Source organism: Alosa alosa, chromosome 20 (assembly GCF_017589495.1).
Source record: "Alosa alosa isolate M-15738 ecotype Scorff River chromosome 20, AALO_Geno_1.1, whole genome shotgun sequence".
Taxonomy (NCBI): domain Eukaryota; kingdom Metazoa; phylum Chordata; class Actinopteri; order Clupeiformes; family Clupeidae; genus Alosa; species Alosa alosa.
The window spans coordinates 28,202,365-28,221,129 of NC_063208.1; the positions used below are offsets into that span (position 1 = coordinate 28,202,365).

At 45.8% G+C, this 18,765-nt stretch overlaps 1 protein-coding gene across 1 annotated transcript; it reads left to right on the forward strand.

Moving 5' to 3' along the window:
- The first annotated feature begins 2,598 nt into the window (after positions 1-2,598).
- On the forward strand, positions 2,599-18,055 carry kat2b (K(lysine) acetyltransferase 2B). Its single transcript, XM_048230068.1, is given in 19 exon segments — positions 2,599-3,310; positions 4,532-4,581; positions 4,583-4,668; positions 4,977-5,122; positions 5,381-5,467; positions 6,026-6,207; positions 7,947-8,138; positions 8,450-8,553; positions 8,856-8,981; positions 9,605-9,744; positions 10,484-10,692; positions 13,191-13,317; positions 13,420-13,530; positions 14,575-14,718; positions 15,204-15,318; positions 15,706-15,736; positions 15,865-15,928; positions 16,103-16,187; positions 16,403-18,055. Coding segments are annotated over 19 exon segments (2,394 nt in total). The 5' UTR covers positions 2,599-3,109; the 3' UTR covers positions 16,597-18,055.
- Positions 18,056-18,765: the final 710 nt, after the last annotated feature.

Below are 18,765 nucleotides of genomic sequence, written 5' to 3' on the forward strand. Positions count from 1 at the left end.
TGGACATATGAGCTTTTGTTTTTTTGTTTTGTTTATTTTTCACAGAAATGGTTAAATTATAATCTTTGGTGGTCTTTATAAATGTATGTAGTGTTATTAACAAATGGAAAACAAAACAAAAAAAAAACAGACGTGCATTTCTTTAGTCTGAACTGCTGAGGGTTGTATTAGTCCTAACAGGTTTCCCCTGTCGGCCTGCCCCCCCTGCCCCTGTCCCGCACTTATCCAATCAGAGCTGCCCCAACACCACCTAGCCCCTCCCTCCCTCCGTCAATCAGACTCCCCGACCAACCAGACGCAAGGCACTGGACCAGAGGCCCTGGCTGACTGGCTAGCTGTCAGTCACATGATGGGTGAAAGTTAGGGTGAGCAGGAGGAGAGGGGGAGCTGCGCTGACCTCACGTGCGCTCGCTCGCCAGCTCACTCGCAGAACCACACACAACACACACACACACACACACATACACACAGGGTTCCACATGTTCTGTGTCCTCTAGAACGTTCTCCATCCGCTGGGTGTGTGTGTTCTACATGTTTATTTGCAGTGAGTGCTAAATGCAGCCAGGTCAACAAAAAAAAGAGAAAGAAATACAAAAACAACAAAATCTAAATGCGAGCATTTTACAGTACTATTCATTTACCAAATAAAAACATCAATAAAGACATGAATACCTAATGAATCCTGATTACTTACTTGGTGAGTGGCTGGGCTGTGGGCAATGCGGTTTGATTGCGATTACAGCTGACTCTGAATGCCTACTCTGCCCACATGTGGGCCCTGTCTGGCACAGGTCCGGTTCACATCTGCCACAGATGATACACATGAAAATGTACCAACTATGGATTAATAATTTGGTATTATTGCTTCACTGGGCACATTGTACCTTGATTGTTCCTTTTTTGTAAGTCGCTTTGAATAAGAGCGGCAGGGGAGTTTTGAACATTCTAACAGAAGATTCTGTTCCACAACAATGTAAGGTTCTAAAATTCTATGTTGAATTCAATGAACCCAGATATTCCTTAGAACGTTCAATTTCCAACATTCCTGTCACACCGGTTAAACGAAAATGGTACAGGGTCTTCATTACAGAAACATATCCTAACTGCTTGACCTGTCTTAAGTTTCAAAGATTCTATGAAAAAAAAAGCCTATCTTCCTATTACAGAAGCAGTTCCTAAACTCACAACAGTTGGTTGCTCAAGACAGACAAACCATAATATCAAAGATAAAAGACAGGAAGCAAGAGAGTGTGTCAATATTGATTCATTTGATGTGCAGGATAAAAACATGAAAAATGTAAATATATTAATTCATAATTAATAAATAACAGTCTAATATTCTGTTATGATGATTAATATTTATTTGTCATAAATGTTTTAAACACATAGTTTATACATTTTATATTGCTTGTCCAAGTTTTCACTTAATTAACCTATTTAGTGAAATATGCTTTACGGTGTCCCCAACAGTCAAGTTTCTCATCTTGTCGTAGACTGTATAGAACTATATAATATATTATACAGTCTATGGACTAGGCAACAACCCAACAAGACTGAGCAGTCAGCTTTGGCTGTTATTTTGAATTTAGGATCCTAACTTGCTATTAAGTTCAAGGATGCTTTGAGTTAGGATGGTTCTGTAATGGCCAAATTCCTATCTTAAGATGATTTTTTCCCTAAATGCAGTTAGGGAACATGCTTCTGTATGAAAAATCCTAAATGGTATCCTAAACTGAGATAAGATAGGATACCAGAGTAAGGAAGTTTCTGTAATGAGGCCCTGGTCTGGTTTAGATCTGACACAGCAGGGCTGGTTAATATCCAGTTTAGACCTGGCACAAGTCTGGTATATAACTGGTTTAAATCTGGTTTAGGTGTGGGTCAGAGACAGGTGCAGCCAGTGACTCAAAGCTGAGAAAGAAAAGAGATCTGATTTCTCTGTTCGTACAAAATCCATTCACTGCTTCCCTATTAAGTGCTGTATTGACCACTGCTGTGGCATGGACTAAAACTTATCTTTGGAATAGATCCAAGTCAGTCTCTGGTGAGTCAGTGGGGAACCTTGGTCCCATTCATATATCTAATGTTAAAATCATATGAATGTTATAATTTTATAAGCATTTGAATGTGTCATTTTTTTGTATATTCTGCTGTTGTCAGGGCAGGTGGGAAAGGCTGTTAAGCAGTGTGTGTGTGTGTGTGTGTGTGTGTGCGTGCATGTGTGTGTGTGTGTGTGTGATTTAGGGAATTTTCCAGAATAAAAGTGGCAGATCTTTTGTGCCAAGAGATCTTAAGGTACTTTTTGGCCACAGTGTATGTGTGTGTGTGTGTGTGTGTGGGGAGTCTCTCCAAACAGGACCTGACAGAGATGAGAGATGTCTCTGCAGGACAGGTATGAAGTAGCCTAGGCATAATGAGTGGGACTTCAGAGGAAGAATCCTTCTGCACTACAGGTACGATGTAAGTATAAACCTATGATGGGAGAGTCACGTGACCTCTGAGGTGCTGCTGCAGGTTTGTTATCTATTCCACACACAGCAAGTTACACTGGGAGAGGATGACGCAACTGGTCTAAAACTGAATAACATTTTCACGGAGCGTACGGGCCTAGTAGCCTATTTGGCCACAAACCAGCAAAAACATTATGTTAAGGCCTTATGGCCTAGCTTTTACTCAATTATGAAATCGTAATAACCAGGTCTCCACCCCCTCGCAACACACACACATAGCTGTCTCACAATCAGTAACGTTGGCTGATAATGCAACTCTCTGTTAATGCAGTAGGCTAATTGTGCATGTCGGAAGCGTCCTGTCTATCTGGCAGCGGTGGTAATTGGGCCTGTCTTACTCCGTCTTTTCTGCAGGATCCGGTTTGACCTTGAAATTTTGTTAACGAATGAGTGCATTTTTGTGACCCTACCGATTCATAGAGGAATATTCATTTGTGTCCCCTAGCGGAGGAGAGACGGACTTACAATGTCAAATGAAAGAAAAAAAGGGATGATCGCCATGTCTGAATCCCGCTGTTGAGAAGTGGAAAACGGGTGTGTGTGTCCGAGAGAGCGTCGAAGATTCGGCTCGCGGGTCCTGTTCGGGCCGGCTCCCCGGGATGTCGGAAAGCGCGGGGGTCCCGCAGGGTTCCCCTGCCGTCGGAGCCTCGGGTTCGGCCCCGGCAGCGCCTGGAGCCGGGGGAACGGAGTGTTCGGGCTCCGCAGTCGGATCTGCACGTATCGCCGTCAAGAAGGCGCAGCTCCGCGCCTCCCCGCGACCGAAGAAACTGGAGAAACTGGGAGTGTATTCTTCTTGCAAGGTACCCGTGCCTACCTGTCTCTCCGTCCAACCTTTCCGTCTCTCGCTATGGCGATGGATTATGAGTTAGTTTTGGTTTCTGTGCCCTGCTGACAAGCGCTTCATTTTGCAAGCGCAGCATAAGGGGCCATAGATGGTGTTTTTATTTCCCGCATTTTAGTATGACATTTTTTACCAGCTTGGAAGTTGAACAGTAAACAACGAGGCATTTTAATGCCGAATATTGGATATTTACGTTATGTGCAAAGGAAACTTTGCTGCTGCGTATTCCAGGGAAGACGTAAACACACATACTTGGCGGTTTGTCAAGTCCAGTGTTTTGAATATCTTGGACTGAGTGAGTAGCCTACACTAGCAACAGGACACTGTGCTGTGGACGACAGCCATGCCAGACACTGGGCGAAAAGTGACTGTTTGTTGGTTTGTGTGTGTGTAGGCCTACGTGTGTGTGTGTGTTTTGACGTATGGGTTTGTTGTGAGACGTGAGATTATGTTTGTCGATTCCATAGTTCGGCCAGCCCCGAACAGCGTCTTTGTTATGACAGGGTGACAGCTGCTGGGGGGCGGGGCTAGCTGCTGCGCCCCCGTGCGCGCTCCCGTTCCGAGCGCGCCACCGCACCACGATGTTGTTGATAATTGGAGGGCAGAATACTCCCAGCTGATAGGCCTACTCGAATAGCACCGTCAGTTATAAACACAATTTAAATATACATTAGAAACTAAAACTAATTGAATTAACATTTTTTAAATGAAATATAGCTTTATTTCTTAACATTGCAGCTTCCTTGAATTGGCATAAGGAGAGAAAGTGTAATATAGAAATTGAGTCTAATCAGCGAAACTGTTGGAACTCTCTTGTGTTTGTCATAACTTTTTTTCTTTTTATTGAAACTGTATATTTCATGTGAACGTGTTATGGTTATGCCACATGACCAGTTTACGATTGCGCTCAGTAATATCACATTTATTGACACTGTTGTCCAAATTGACTTACATGTAAACTATATTACAAGGGATTACATTGTATCTGGAGTAACTCTGGGTTAAGTGTCTTGCTCAAGGGCACAGCAGTGGAAGCAGGGAATTGAACCCACAACCTTTCAGGCTACTGCATGCTAGCCCAGCTCCTTAACCACTGCCCATACTGTAGGCCACTCTAGGTATCCAAGGTAAGCAGTTAGTTTTCAGGTGCACAAGCTGATTTGTGTGTCTTTGTGATCAGGCGGAGGGAGCGTGTAAATGTAATGGGTGGAAGAGCCAGAACCCTCCACCCACCCCCTCCACCCACCCCTCCGCGGGCGGAGCAGCTGGTGGTGGTCAACCTGATGGAGCCCTGTCGGAGCTGCAGCCACGCCCTCAGTGAGTGCACACACACGCACACGAAGATGCACACATGCACACACACTCACACACACAAGGATGCACACATGCATACACACACACACACACACATACACACAGACACACACAGAGATGCTGGGACACACTTACACATATAGTACAGACAGACACACACAGATGCATACACACATACATGCAGAATGTATCTTCATACCATTGTAGATTTATTTGGATGTATCAGATATGGCAGTTCGTCCGTGTGTCTGTGTGTATGTGTGTGTTTTAAAAAATTAATACTGATGGACATTCTTTCTGTGATGGACCAGGTGATCACGTGACTCACCTGCAGCATGTGTCAGAGGAGGAGGTGAACAGACTGCTGGGCATCGCGTTGGACGTGGAGTACCTGTACAACTGTGTGCACAAGGAAGAGGACCCCGACACCAAGCAGGTCTACTTCTCCCTCTTCAAGGTGCGTCACGGCTCCCATCGACACCGCCAGCCTGCTCACACTGCTGTGTGCTCACACACACTGGGATGGGCCTTTGTGTGCCTGCACTCATGGCATTCTTTTCTAATAGCCTGTGTGTGTTTTGTGTGTGTGTGTGTGTGTGTGTGTGTTTGTGTGTGTGTGTGTGTGTGTGTGTGTGTGTGTGTGTGTGTGTGTGTGTGTGTGTGTGTGTGTGTGTGTGTGTGTGTGTGTGCGTGTGTCTGTGTGTGTGTTTTGCAGCTCCTGAAGAAATCTATTTTGCAGATGGGGATGCCAACAGTAGAAGCTCTAGAAAGCCCCCCATTTGAGAAGCCCAGCATTGAACAGGTCAACACAAACCCACCCCAGCAATGTCATGAGTGCCTTTTTGTTGTTGTTCCTTTTATTGTTTTGTCTCCAAGTCTGTTGTGGGGGTTGTTTATTTGCTCATCTTGGAAGACAGGGGGTGCTCTTGTAGTAGACAGGAAAACATTCAAATAAGTTCAGTATTTTGTATTCATACAGACACACATAATTGTGACTTTTGATTGACACATGCACATGTGCATTCTCTACACTCCCACCTACTTTAGAATTATTTCTAAATCATCTATTTGGACTTTTAGACTTTCATCATTCTATCCACAGCTATAAAGAACAACATCTGCTGAAAATGGCTTAAGTAGCATGATCATAATAGCTTTAGAACAAACATTAGCTCTATTTTTCTCCAGTCGCTCTGTGCATTGTGAGTATCACATTCCTTATGTTTGTGTATGTGTGTGTGTGTGTGTATGCCGGTACGTGTGTGCATGTGTGTACGCGTGTGTTTGTGGGTCTGTGTGTGTGTTTCTGTGCATTTGTGTGTGTGTATGTGGGTGTGTGTTGTCCTGTTATCGTCCACAGGGGGTGAATAACTTTGTGCAGTACAAGTTCAGCCACCTGCCCTCGCGAGAGCGGCAGACTATCGTGGAGCTGGCCAAGATGTTCCTGAACCAGATCAACTACTGGCAGCTGGAGACTCCCTCCCAGAGACGACAGCGGGCACCTACGGATGATGCGGCCAGCTACAAGGTCAACTACACCAGGTAGCCGCCATAGCCAGTATAAGAAATGGACAGAGCCACTCCATAGGGCTTGAATGGGGAGAAGTGAAGTTGATTTCATTTCCTGTTGGGCGTTGTTCTTTGCACAGCACAGCCTCAAGCTCAGTTTGGTGACATACATGTGGTGTTGAGCAATAAACGGACAGAAACATGGAAAATCTGGTAGCCACGCCTAGAGCATTCAGAATGTGTAGGATGCTTTTAGTTGGAGTGTAGCTTGATATGTTCACACAAAGTGCTAGTCCCACAAAACGTCACTGAATTGTTTTTTTTCTTTCTTTCGGACGCTCTCCTCTATGGCTTTCCCATGGGCTCTGCCCCTGATTGCCTTCAAACTTCTCGTTCAGAATATGCAGCTACTTCTCTCCTGTGTGACTGAAAGTTGTTCATGACATAATTTTAAGCATATAGCTTTAGAAAAATGTTTATTATGGGGCCATAAAAAGACATCAGATGTTATGCAGCCAGTCATACAGTATTGTATTTCTCTGGAAAATAACTATTACAACATATCGACATAAAAAGCTTCAGATGTAAAGTTATTTGATGTCAACGTGATGCCAAAATGAATGGCGGTCTATGGAATGCTAACGTTGTTTGCCTCGTTAGCATCAGAGCCTCTGATTAACAAACTGCTTTCCAAATGTTTACATTCCCCCTGGGTAGCTGCCTGTCTGCTACACACTGATCACAACACGTACAATCCTGGTGGTTACATTTCATAGCTCAGGTACACTGTCAGCCTCACATGATGGTACAGTGGTTTCGGGTGAAGGTGTGTGGATATGGTTTATGTGCACTTACTTGTATGTCTATGTGTGTTTATGTGTGTGTGTCTGTGTGTGTGTTTGTGTGTGTGTGTGTGTGTGTGTGTGTGTGTGTGTGTGTGTGTACTGTTATGTGTGTACATATTCTATTTAGTTAAATTCCAAACAGTTGAAATTGTCTCAAGGTGCTTTACAGAACCTATAGTACTGTATATGTGTGTGTCTCTGTAAACAAAAAAGGGTTTTGAATATTGATTGCAATGTGTTATGTAACGGACGACATTACGTTGGGGTATCAGAAAGATAATGCTCGTTCGAGTAATACGGCCACCACGCAAAGCGAAATGGCCATTACATCTCAAAGTGCCTCGAAGTTTGTAACAATCTCGGATGAGAATACTATAATTTAGAATAATCAGAGATATCCTTCTGTGTTGAGATATTCAAAAATGCAACATTAGACAAATCAGTAACACATCATTGTTTTCCTCTTATATTTGCCAATACAATACTCTATCTGTAGGTGTATCACATACTCCACAGTTCTTCAATATAAATGACTAACTTTCAGCTACCTACAAGTGTAAAGCAACCCCAAATCTAAGTCTACTTGTTTTGAATTGTTTTAAACAGTGTCAGTGTTCATGGTTCTTAAAAATAAAATTGGGCCAAAAGCTGTGATGTAAACAACACCATACAGTAGCTTTGCTGTGCTATTCTGGATCAGGGGAGTTGACTCAAGTTGACATAATGTATGTGTGTGTGTGTGTAAGGTTGTGTGTCAAATCTTGAGGCTCATTCCTGTGTTTCTGTCCTCACCCCTGAGTGTATGTTTGTGGTGTGCTGTGTGTTTATGTGTGTGTGTGTGTGTGTTTGTGTGTGTGCTCGGTGTGTGGTCTATGTGTGTGTGTTCTGTCTGTGTGTGCACTGTGTGTGTGTGTGTGTTTTCGGCAGGTGGCTGTGCTACTGTAACGTCCCTCAGTTCTGTGACAGCCTGCCGCGCTACGAGGCGACTCAGGTGTTTGGCCAAACGCTGCTTCGGTCAGTCTTTACCGTCATGAGGAAGCAGCTTTTGCAGCAGGCGCGACACGAGAAGGACAAACTGCCCCCAGAGAAACGCACACTCATCCTCACACACTTCCCCAAGTGAGTACGCACACACACGCGCACACACACACACGAACACACGAACACAAACACAAACATCCTCACACACTTCCCCAAGTGAATACACACACACACACACACACACACACGAACACAAACACAAACATCCTCACACACTTTCCCAAGTGAGTATGCACACACACACGCACACACACACACGAACACAAACACAAACATCCTCACACACTTTCCCAAGTTAAAGCCCACACTTATACATACACATATCACCCATATATCAGTTTAAGAACTTTTGTGTGTGTGTGTGTGTGTGTGTGTGTGTGCTCTTATAGATTTCTGTCTATGCTTGAAGAGGAGGTGTATAGTAATAGCTCTCCCATCTGGAGTGAAGACTTCCTCATGGGCTCCACTGGTGACCAAGTACCCATTCATACAGGTAACACACACACACACACACACACATGCACACACGTGCACACACACACACACACACACACACACACACACACACACACACACACACACACACACACACACACACACACACACACACACACACACACACACACACACATAAACATACACATACACATATACATACTGTACACATACACATACGTATGTGTGTGTTATGGGTTATTATGGGGTTATAGGAGTATGTATATCTGATGTATGTATGCATGTAAGTAAGTCTTTTTGTATGTGTGTGTGTGTGTGTGTGTGTGTGTATGTTTGCAGTCCTAAGTGCCACTTCGGTAGCCAGATCAGCATACTCCAGCAGCAGTCCAAGTCCAGTGGAGTCAGTGGGCATGGGGGGAGGGAGCCCCGCCTGCAAACCTGCCTCAATGCTCGAGAGGAGTCCAGGTATGCGTGTGTGTGTGTGTGTGTGTGTGTGTGTGTGTGTGTGTGTGTGTGTGTGTATGTGTGTGTGTGTGTGTGTGTGTGTGTGTGTGTGTGTGTGTGTGTCTGTGTCTGTGTGTGTGTGTGTGTGTGTGTGTGTTCATGTGTGTTACAAAGCCTGGCTTTGGGCTCGGGTAACAGAAAAGGGAAGGCCACATGCGGAGTAGCAATAATATTTTAGATGTGTTGCATGAAGGGAACTTAACAGTGTAGGTTAAGTAAAGTCAGTATTAGTGTTGGATTGGGAAAATAAAAGTGTAAGCAATCAGGATAATGCGGTGCGGTGAATAAGCTAAACACAATCCAAACGCTAAACACAATCCCAAAGCTAAACACAATCCAAACGCTAAACACAATCCAAACGCTGAACACAATCCAAACGCTAAACACAATCCAAACGCTAAACACAATCCAGTGGACCACGGTCTCAACGGCAGTGGGACCACCCGTCTCATCAGACAGACACTTGGAACAGGAGGAGGAACCAGGCAGGGGCTGTGCAGACAGGCGTGAACCAAAACAGAAACAGGAGGAGTGAACCAGGCAGGGCTGTGCTGTGGCGTGTGTGTGTGTGTGTGTTTTAGCAGGTGTTGAGAAGCGACGGTTAGCAGAGCCGCTGTCTCAGGAGGACTGTAAGCGTGCTCGAGTGATTGGAGACATCCCTATGGAGCTCATCAATGAAGTCATGTCTACCATCACCGACCCCTCAGCCATGCTGGGACCAGAGGTAAACACACGCACACGCACGCACACACACGCACGCACGCACACGCACACACGCGCACACACGCACACACACGCACACACGCAAACACACGCACACACGCAAACACACGCGCACACACGCGCGCACACACACACACAAGTAAGTATATAGTATATATACTTTTTTGATCCCGTGAGGGAAATTTGGTCTCTGCATTTAACCCAATCTGTGAATTAGTGACACAAACAGCACACAGTGAACACACAGTGAGGTGAAGCACACTAATCCCGGCGCAGTGAGCTGCCTGCTACAACAGCGGCGAGGGGTTAGGTGCCTTGCTCAAGGGCACGTCAGCCGTGGCCCACTGGTCGGGGCTCGAACCGGCAACCCTCCGGTTACAAGTCCAGAGTACCAACCAGTGGGCCACGGCTGCCCAATACACATACACATACACACATACACATACACACACACACACACAACACACACACACACACACACACACACACACACACACACACACACACACACAGAGATACACATGCACTCATAAACACCTACTGTGCCACGCGCGTGCGCACACACACACACACACACACACACACACACACACACACACACACACACACACACACACACACATAGAGATACACATGCACACATGAGCACCTACCATGCACACACACACATATAGAAATACACATGCACACATGAACAACTAGCACGCACACACACACTAAGCCTTTGTGACCCCTAGCAGCCGTCTCTGTTGTCGGCCCACTCTGCCCGTGACGAGGCGGCTCGTCTGGAGGAGCGGCGAGGGGTCATCGAGTTCCATGTCATCGGGAACTCCCTCAACCAGAAGCCCAACAAGAAGGTCCTCATGTGGCTGGTGGGCCTGCAGAACGTCTTCTCCCACCAGCTGCCCCGCATGCCCAAGGAGTACATCACACGGCTCGTCTTCGACCCGTGAGTCGCGCGACACACACACACACACACACACACACACACACACACACACACACACACACACACAGACACAGACACACAGACACACACACACACACACACACACACACACATACACACACACACAGACACAGACACACACACACACACACACACACACACACACACACACACACACACACACACGCACACACACACACACACACGCTAGTCATTACACACACACACACACACACACACACACACACACACACACACACACACACACACACACACACACACACACACAAGCATGCCCAAGGAGTACATCACACGGCTCGTCTTCGACCCGTGAGTTGCACGCACTCACACGCGCACACACACACACACACGCGCACCAATTTTGCGCGGTCTGCCCGAAATTAAGCGGTCGCGAGTCATAAACAAAATATTTTAATGATATTCGGGTCATTTGAAATTAATTAAATATATATTTTCTACAAATAGGCCTACTTAAAATATCACGAGAAGGCTAGCATCAATAAAGCATCAATACAGTAAAGTCAACAGTAAAGAAGCTGAAGACGCGAGTTAAAATAAAAAAGACATCGCGTATAGCGATATGGGCTATGGGAAATATTGGGAAAAGTTCTTAAAGAAGATGACAGTAGTACAAGTTATGGTCTATGTAGGCCTACTTCTTGCGAAGCCATTTAAAAGTATGACAGCCAAAACGGGCAGCCTGCAGGAATAAATGTTATAGCACAGACTACACAGCCGGGTATGTATAGGTTCGCGATGCATAAAAGTTACCTTAGTTAAGTTGTGTTTGTGACTTTAAACAGTGGATGTGCTTTAGTAAAGCTTTGTGCTTCATTCAGCATTATAAACCAGTTCTTAACGTTTTGACCAGCAATGTATATCTCTTGCCTACCTTGCCTCACCATTTCTGTTTTCGAAAGAAAGATGTATGTCCATGGCCTTCAAATCTTATCCTAGTGTTCTAATCCTTGGTGGTTCGCAGTGTTTGCGGCTCTTATTCTCATTCTCTCTCCCAAAACATTATGTCCCTGCATGCCTACTGCGTGTAGTTCTACTGCATAACGGTAAAGTTTCGCAAATAAATTAGTTTGTTTTACAGAAATGGCCTACTGTCACACTGCATGCAGGCTATAACCAAAAGCACACATTTTGTAAATAAGCGGTTCGGATCGCGGGTTGGGTATAATTTTGTCCTAATTAATATTCACGGTCCGAGTTGCGGTCGGGTTGATTAAAATATCGGGCGACCCGCGGGCCGCTTGTGACCAAACCCGCGCAACACTGGCGGCAACACACACACACACACACACACACACACACACACACACACACACACACACACACACGCACGCACGCAAATACACACACACACACACACACACACACACACACACAAGCATGCCCAAGGAGTACATCACACGGCTCGTCTTCGACCCGTGAGTCGCACTCACTCACGCACACGCACACTGACAGGCACACACACGCATGTCCTAGGAGTACATCACATGGTCTGTGCTGCGTAATTTCGCGACTCACTCACTCACTCACTCACTCACTCACTCACACACTCACGCACACACCCACGCACACACATGCCCAAGGAGTACAATACACGCCTCGTCGTCGACCCGTGAAGACATGCACACACACACACGCCTACACTCACTGACACAGACACACACATCAATTTCATCTAACAGGTCAAAATAGTTACATTTAGGGCTGCAACAATTAATTGACTAGTTTATTAAATTAATCGCCAACTATCGATTATTTCAGGAAAATACATCAAAAATCTATCTTTCCTGTGTGGCCAATCTTGGGCTTTGGGAAATCGAAATTCACTGAGAAAATAATCAGCAGACTAATCGACTATGAAAATAAGCTTCGGTTGCAGTCTGACTCACATCTCAGTTTCAGCCTGTGACATATGATGTTGATAGAGGATATCGCAGAGTTATGTTTCTCAACATGCGGGTAGTTTTTATTGGGCTACTGGACAACACACTGACTGTTAGCCATGTTTATAACCCATTAAAGCTTTTGTATCTCTTAGCCTTGATTCCATAGAAACAACCTTTAGCCCCTAACCCTGATCCTCCCAAAGAGACATCTTTTAACCTCTAACCTTAAATCTCCCATAGTAACCACCTAATCCCTGTCCCCCAAATTCTATTGGACATAGCTGTATACCATGAGAAATGGATCTGGCCTGTAGAGATTCCCATGGCAACGGTTTTTAACCCTGGTCCTGACCTTTCACATGACCCCTGGCTTTTATCAGAGATGGTTTATTATTATTTTATCTCTGGAGATTGCAGATAATTGGCATATTCTAAAGTGGAATAGTCACAGAATTTACTCACTTGATTATCATCCCACACACACACACACACACACACACACACACACACACACACACACACACACACATACTTCAATCCTCACAATCTCTTCCTGATGTCTTGTCTATGCAGGAAGCACAAAACGTTGTCTTTGATCAAAGATGGCCGTGTGATCGGTGGAATCTGCTTCCGGATGTTTCCGTCGCAGGGCTTCACTGAGATCGTCTTCTGTGCCGTCACGTCCAACGAGCAGGTCAAGGTACCACAGGCTCTCCTACTCTGTCGTGCCAGCACACAGAAGTAAGTTGTATTCCCTCGACCTCGTTGTCATGTGGCGTGTCTCTGTGCTTGTGTGTGTCAGGGCTATGGCACGCACCTGATGAACCATCTGAAGGAGTATCACATCAAACACAACATCCTCAACTTCCTCACCTACGCAGATGAGTACGCCATCGGCTACTTCAAGAAGCAGGTCAGTGACCGACCGCATCCTCGTTCTGCGGTGTGCCCCCTGCGGTGAAACACTGGGGCGTGTATATGTCCATTTTCCTTTGTGTGTTGGATTGTGAAGTCTGTGGAGGTGTGCAGGAGAAAAGGCACGGCAGAGCAGGGAAGCCCTTTTACTGCTCTAGTTATGCTGTAATAACATGTTTAATAAATATAGAGAATTACAAATGAATCAAGGATTAAAAGCTTTGAGTATAGCTTTTGAGGACCTGTTCATTAAGAAATGTTCATTGACTGTATATTGTGTGAAAACAACATGAATGCATTAATGGTATGGTTTACAGCAGATAGATGTTGTGCTAATTGTATTTTGAGTTTAAAAATGTGACTATAGATTGGACTAAATGTATATTAGCAATTGTAAAACTGTAAATAAGATGTCTATGTAACCTGCGTTGTGTTGAACCTGCGCCGATTCAGCCCCTTGCTAACAATTGAGCGAACAGCAGGCTACTCGGATGCCGAGAGCGGGGAGTGAGGTTTACCAGCGTTCCACAAGCACAGCTAATTGAGCCAACTCCCCCCTAAGGCTACTGGCTCACCATGCCAGCAGCACTCCGGCGATTTGAGGCGAACAGCAGTACCGGTGAGGTTTACCAACAATTGAGCCACAGCTAGGCTACTAGCTGGCATCCGCTCTTACACTCACCCCCTAAACCTCACTCTAGCTGGCATCCGTTATCACCCCTAAACCTCACGCACCAATGTAACCTGCGTTGTGTTGAACCTGCGGCGATTCAGTACTACACGAACCTAGGAACCCGAACCAAACAGCACCTCTCCCACCTTGGATCGAGGCGGCGTGCTAACAATTGAGCCAATAGCCCAGGCTACTGGCTCACATGCCAGCAGCACTCTTGAGGCGTCGTGGAGTGAGGTTTTACTAACGTTCCACAAGCACAGCTAAGCTAGCTGGCATCCGTTACATCTACAAAGTTACCCAACCTCTCATTTCCCATTTTGCCTCCCATTTTGACTTTTGTCCCTCCTTACTTCCCATACTGCTCAGGGCTTCTCTAAGGACATCAAGGTGCCCAGGGCCAAGTACATGGGCTACATCAAAGACTACGAGGGCGCCACCCTCATGGGCTGTGCCCTCAACCCTAACATCCCCTATACAGAGTTCTCTGTCATTATCAAGAAGCAGAAAGAGGTGAGTGCTTGTCAGTGTCTGTGTGTGTGTGTGTGTGTGTGTACTTGTGTTTAATGTCCCCTCTCCCTTTCTGTATCATATGACATTCAAAATTCTTTCTTTTTTCTCCCTCTCTCCCTCTCACCATCTCTCCATTTCTCCCTCTCTCCCCTCCTCACCCTCTCTCAATCTCTCTCCATCTCTCCCTCTCTCCATCTCTCCTTGTCCATCTCACCATCGCTCCCTCTCTCCATCTCACCATGTCTTCATGTCTTTACCATGTTCCATCTCTTCATCTTTCCTCCTCTCCCTCTCCTCCATCTCACCATGTCTCCCTCTCTCTCCTCCTTTCTATCTTTCCCTCTCTCTATCTCTCCCCACCTCCCTCCTCTCTCCATTTCTCCCTCTCTCCCCTCCTCTCTATCTCTCCATCTCTCCTCCTCTCTCCCCTCATCTCTCTCCATCTCTCCTCTCCTCTCCTCTCCCCATGTGTCTCCCTCTCTCAGATTATTAAGAAGTTGATTGAGCGGAAGCAGGCTCAGATCCGTAAGGTGTATCCAGGTCTGTCCTGCTTTAAGGAGGGAGTTAGGCAGATTCCCATTGAGAGTATTCCCGGTATCCGTAAGTACTTCCTTTATGTGGAAAAAAATAGTATGATATATATATACATAGCTCTGGAAAAAAATTAAGAGACCACTGCACATTTTTCTGATGTCATCCTACGGTTGCTGAGTGACATTCAAATGAGTTGACGGTCATATTCAAAATTAAGAGACCACTGCAAAGTTGAATATGACCGTCAACTTATTGAAATGTCACTCAGCAACCGTTGGATGACATCAGAAAAATGTGCAGTGGTCTCTTAATTTTTTCCAGAGCTGTGTGTGTGTGTGTGTGTGTGTGTGTGTGTGTGTGTATGTGCTTACAGTAAGGCCGACTACATTTGTGTGGATTGGTCTGGGTACTAGGAGATTCAGAAACATTAACTAAATTACATTTGTCTTGTAGGGGAGACTGGCTGGAAACCTTTGGCTAAAGGGTGAGTTTTGTATTTGCTACCTTTGTGTGTGTGTGTGTGTGTGTGTGTGTGTGTGTGTGTGTGTGTGTGCATGCACATGCGTGTGGTGTGTGCTTAATACTGACAATACTGTGCCTTCTGATGGCCAGGAAGGAGCTCAAGGATCCAGACCAGCTGTACAGCACCTTAAAGACCATTCTACAGAACGTCAAGGTGAGAGACACACACACACAAACACACACACGGACAGACAGACAGATAGACAGAAAGACAGAGAGACAAACATAGTCAGGCAGCTGTCAGACAGACAGAGACAAACATTTACACTAATTGTGTGTGTGTGTGTGTGTGTGTGTGTGTGTGTGTGTGTGTGTGTGTGTATGGCAGAGTCACCAGAGTGCCTGGCCATTCATGGAGCCAGTGAAGAAGAGTGAAGCCCCAGGGTACTACCAGGTCATCCGCTTCCCCATGGGTAAGACACACACTAGTGTACGTATACACATACACACAAACATTATGCATGAGCCTACATATGCACCCAACCACACACACACACTCGCATATATTAGTACACACACGCACACACTTACACACACACACACACACACACACTCTCAATCATAGATAAGGCACAGTCTTGGGTGAAACACAGCAACAGTCATGTCTTGTGTGTTTGTGTGTGTGTAGACCTGAAGACGATGAGTGAGCGGCTGAAGAGCCGGTACTACACTACACGGAAGCTCTTCATGGCCGACATGCAGCGCATCTTCACCAACTGTCGCGAGTACAACCCTCCCGAGAGCGAGTATTACAAATGCGCCAGCCTGCTCGAGAAGTTCTTCTACAGCAAGATCAAAGAGGCGGGACTTATTGACAAGTAGGGGGAGGGGCTTGTGGAGCCCACCCCCACACAGCTACCTTCCTTACTGTGTGACTTCACAGAGAGACTCTGGCTGTTCTTTTTTGTTTGTTTGTTTGTTTGTTTGTCTGTCTGTCTGTCTGTCTGTCTGTATGTTTTGTACTTCTCCAGCACTCTAAACCTGTTTGCAGTCTGCAGCACCTGTTTTAGTTGCACAGGTAGATCTCCAGGTCGCGTGGGTCCTGCCGGGTGTGTGTGTGTCCTAGCGTCCGAGGCTGTCTGGAGCACTCGTTATCTTACGCCTCAGAGAAAGCTCTGGAAGGATGACTGATTATCCAGTACCCAGTGGGCCTAAGCCTCAGAGAGAGTTGAACCCATTCAGTTTCCAGGGCGTGCTTCAAATATGTGGTATTTGAACAACTTACAGTATGTTTCAGAGTAAGAGGTATACCTCTTAATAGAAGAGTCCTGTGGTGTTCTCTGTAAGGAACACGCCAACTTTTGGGGAAATTAGCTTTACCCCAGAGTTGGATCAGAGGATACATACCCTTCGCTTCTCTGTGTGTGCAATAACCTGGTCTGACACTCTTAGCCTAGCTTAGCATAATTTACTGGAAGTGAGTTATTCTAGTTTGCCTACAGCTAGCCTAGCTAAAAGGGAGCTATAGGCTAACTGGAATAGGCTAGGCTAACGGCCTGGGTTATTGCACGCGCAGAGAAGAGAAGGGTATGTATCCGCGTATGTGTTAACTCTGGGATAGACGCCAAGTAAGCTCCATATGAGCAGATGTACCATTTCTTCTGAATTACCGCTAACTTATCCATGCTAGTCGTATATACTTGGAATACCCCCTGATGGATCAGTGTCCAGGAAGCACCACACAGTCACATGACCATTCTCTCTCTCTCTCTCCAGCGCTGATCACTGGGATGTGTGCTCATCTGAGATCTGCTATTGGCCGTAGCAAGCCAGGCTTTAGTCTAATGTGTGTGTGTGCGCGCGCGTTTTAGTGTACATATGTGCGTTTGCATTTGTGAGTTTGTACATATGTGTGTGTGTGTGCGTGTGTGTGTGTGCGTGTGTGTGAGTGTGTATGTGTGAGAGAGAGGGAGAGTGTGTTTTCAGATGTTTATATGATTTGCTTGGTTTCATTTCAGACAGAGGTGCTCTTTCAGCCAAACTACCAGTAATAATAACTAAAGATGGTCATACACATGGCCATATTACACTCATACATGTGTGTGTATGTGTGTGAATGTGTGTGTGTGTGTGTGTGTGTGTGCATGTACGCTGTGAAATGAAGTAGATTGATGCATGATATAATTCCATTCAGTGTGGATAGATCTAGTGGACAGAGGTCCAGTATGAAGTCTCATAAGTGCACACATGCGCACACACACACAGACGCACGCATGCACGCACACGCGCCACACACACACACACACACACACACACACACACACACACACACATGCACACAGATTCACACACCCCCATACACACACACAAACACTCTCACACACGCTAACTCTGCCAAGCGGAGACAGAGGTGCACCAGTCTGACTTGCTGACAGTCAGCCGGTGTGGCAAACAGCAGTTTTGCTACAGAATTCTCCTAATAGACCTCTCCAGAATAAGTCCCGCCTCCGTAACTTCCGTATCCATCCAACTTCCTGGCGTCGATTGTCTATGGGAAATAACATGGCGTTTGAGAAATATCATACGGTAAAACATCTGTAGGTGGCAGTAGAAAAAGCTGGTGGGCAGATTGGCCTTGTTACTTCTGCCATCTACTTTCCACTGGATTTTTTGATTGTCGGTGCGTTTTAAGTAGTATACTATAGACTATACTACTTAAACAGCAATCAAAAAATCAAAAAAATCCAGTGGAAACTAGATGGCAGAAGTGTGTAGGCCAATCTGCCCAGCAGCTTTTCTACTTTGTCACCTACAGAGTTTGACAGGTGCGATCTTTCAAAACGCCATGTTATTTCCCATAGACAATCGACGCCAGGAAGTTGGATGGATACGGAAGTTAGGAGGCGGGACTTATTCTGGAGAGGTCTATGATCTGCAGATTTGCCCCATTCTCCTGCCCCTGCTGCCACCCTTGTCTGTTTCCCATATCACTGAAAAGAGTCTTAATTTACGCTTCACCTGGGGTGACTAGCCCGCCACCCCCACCCCTTT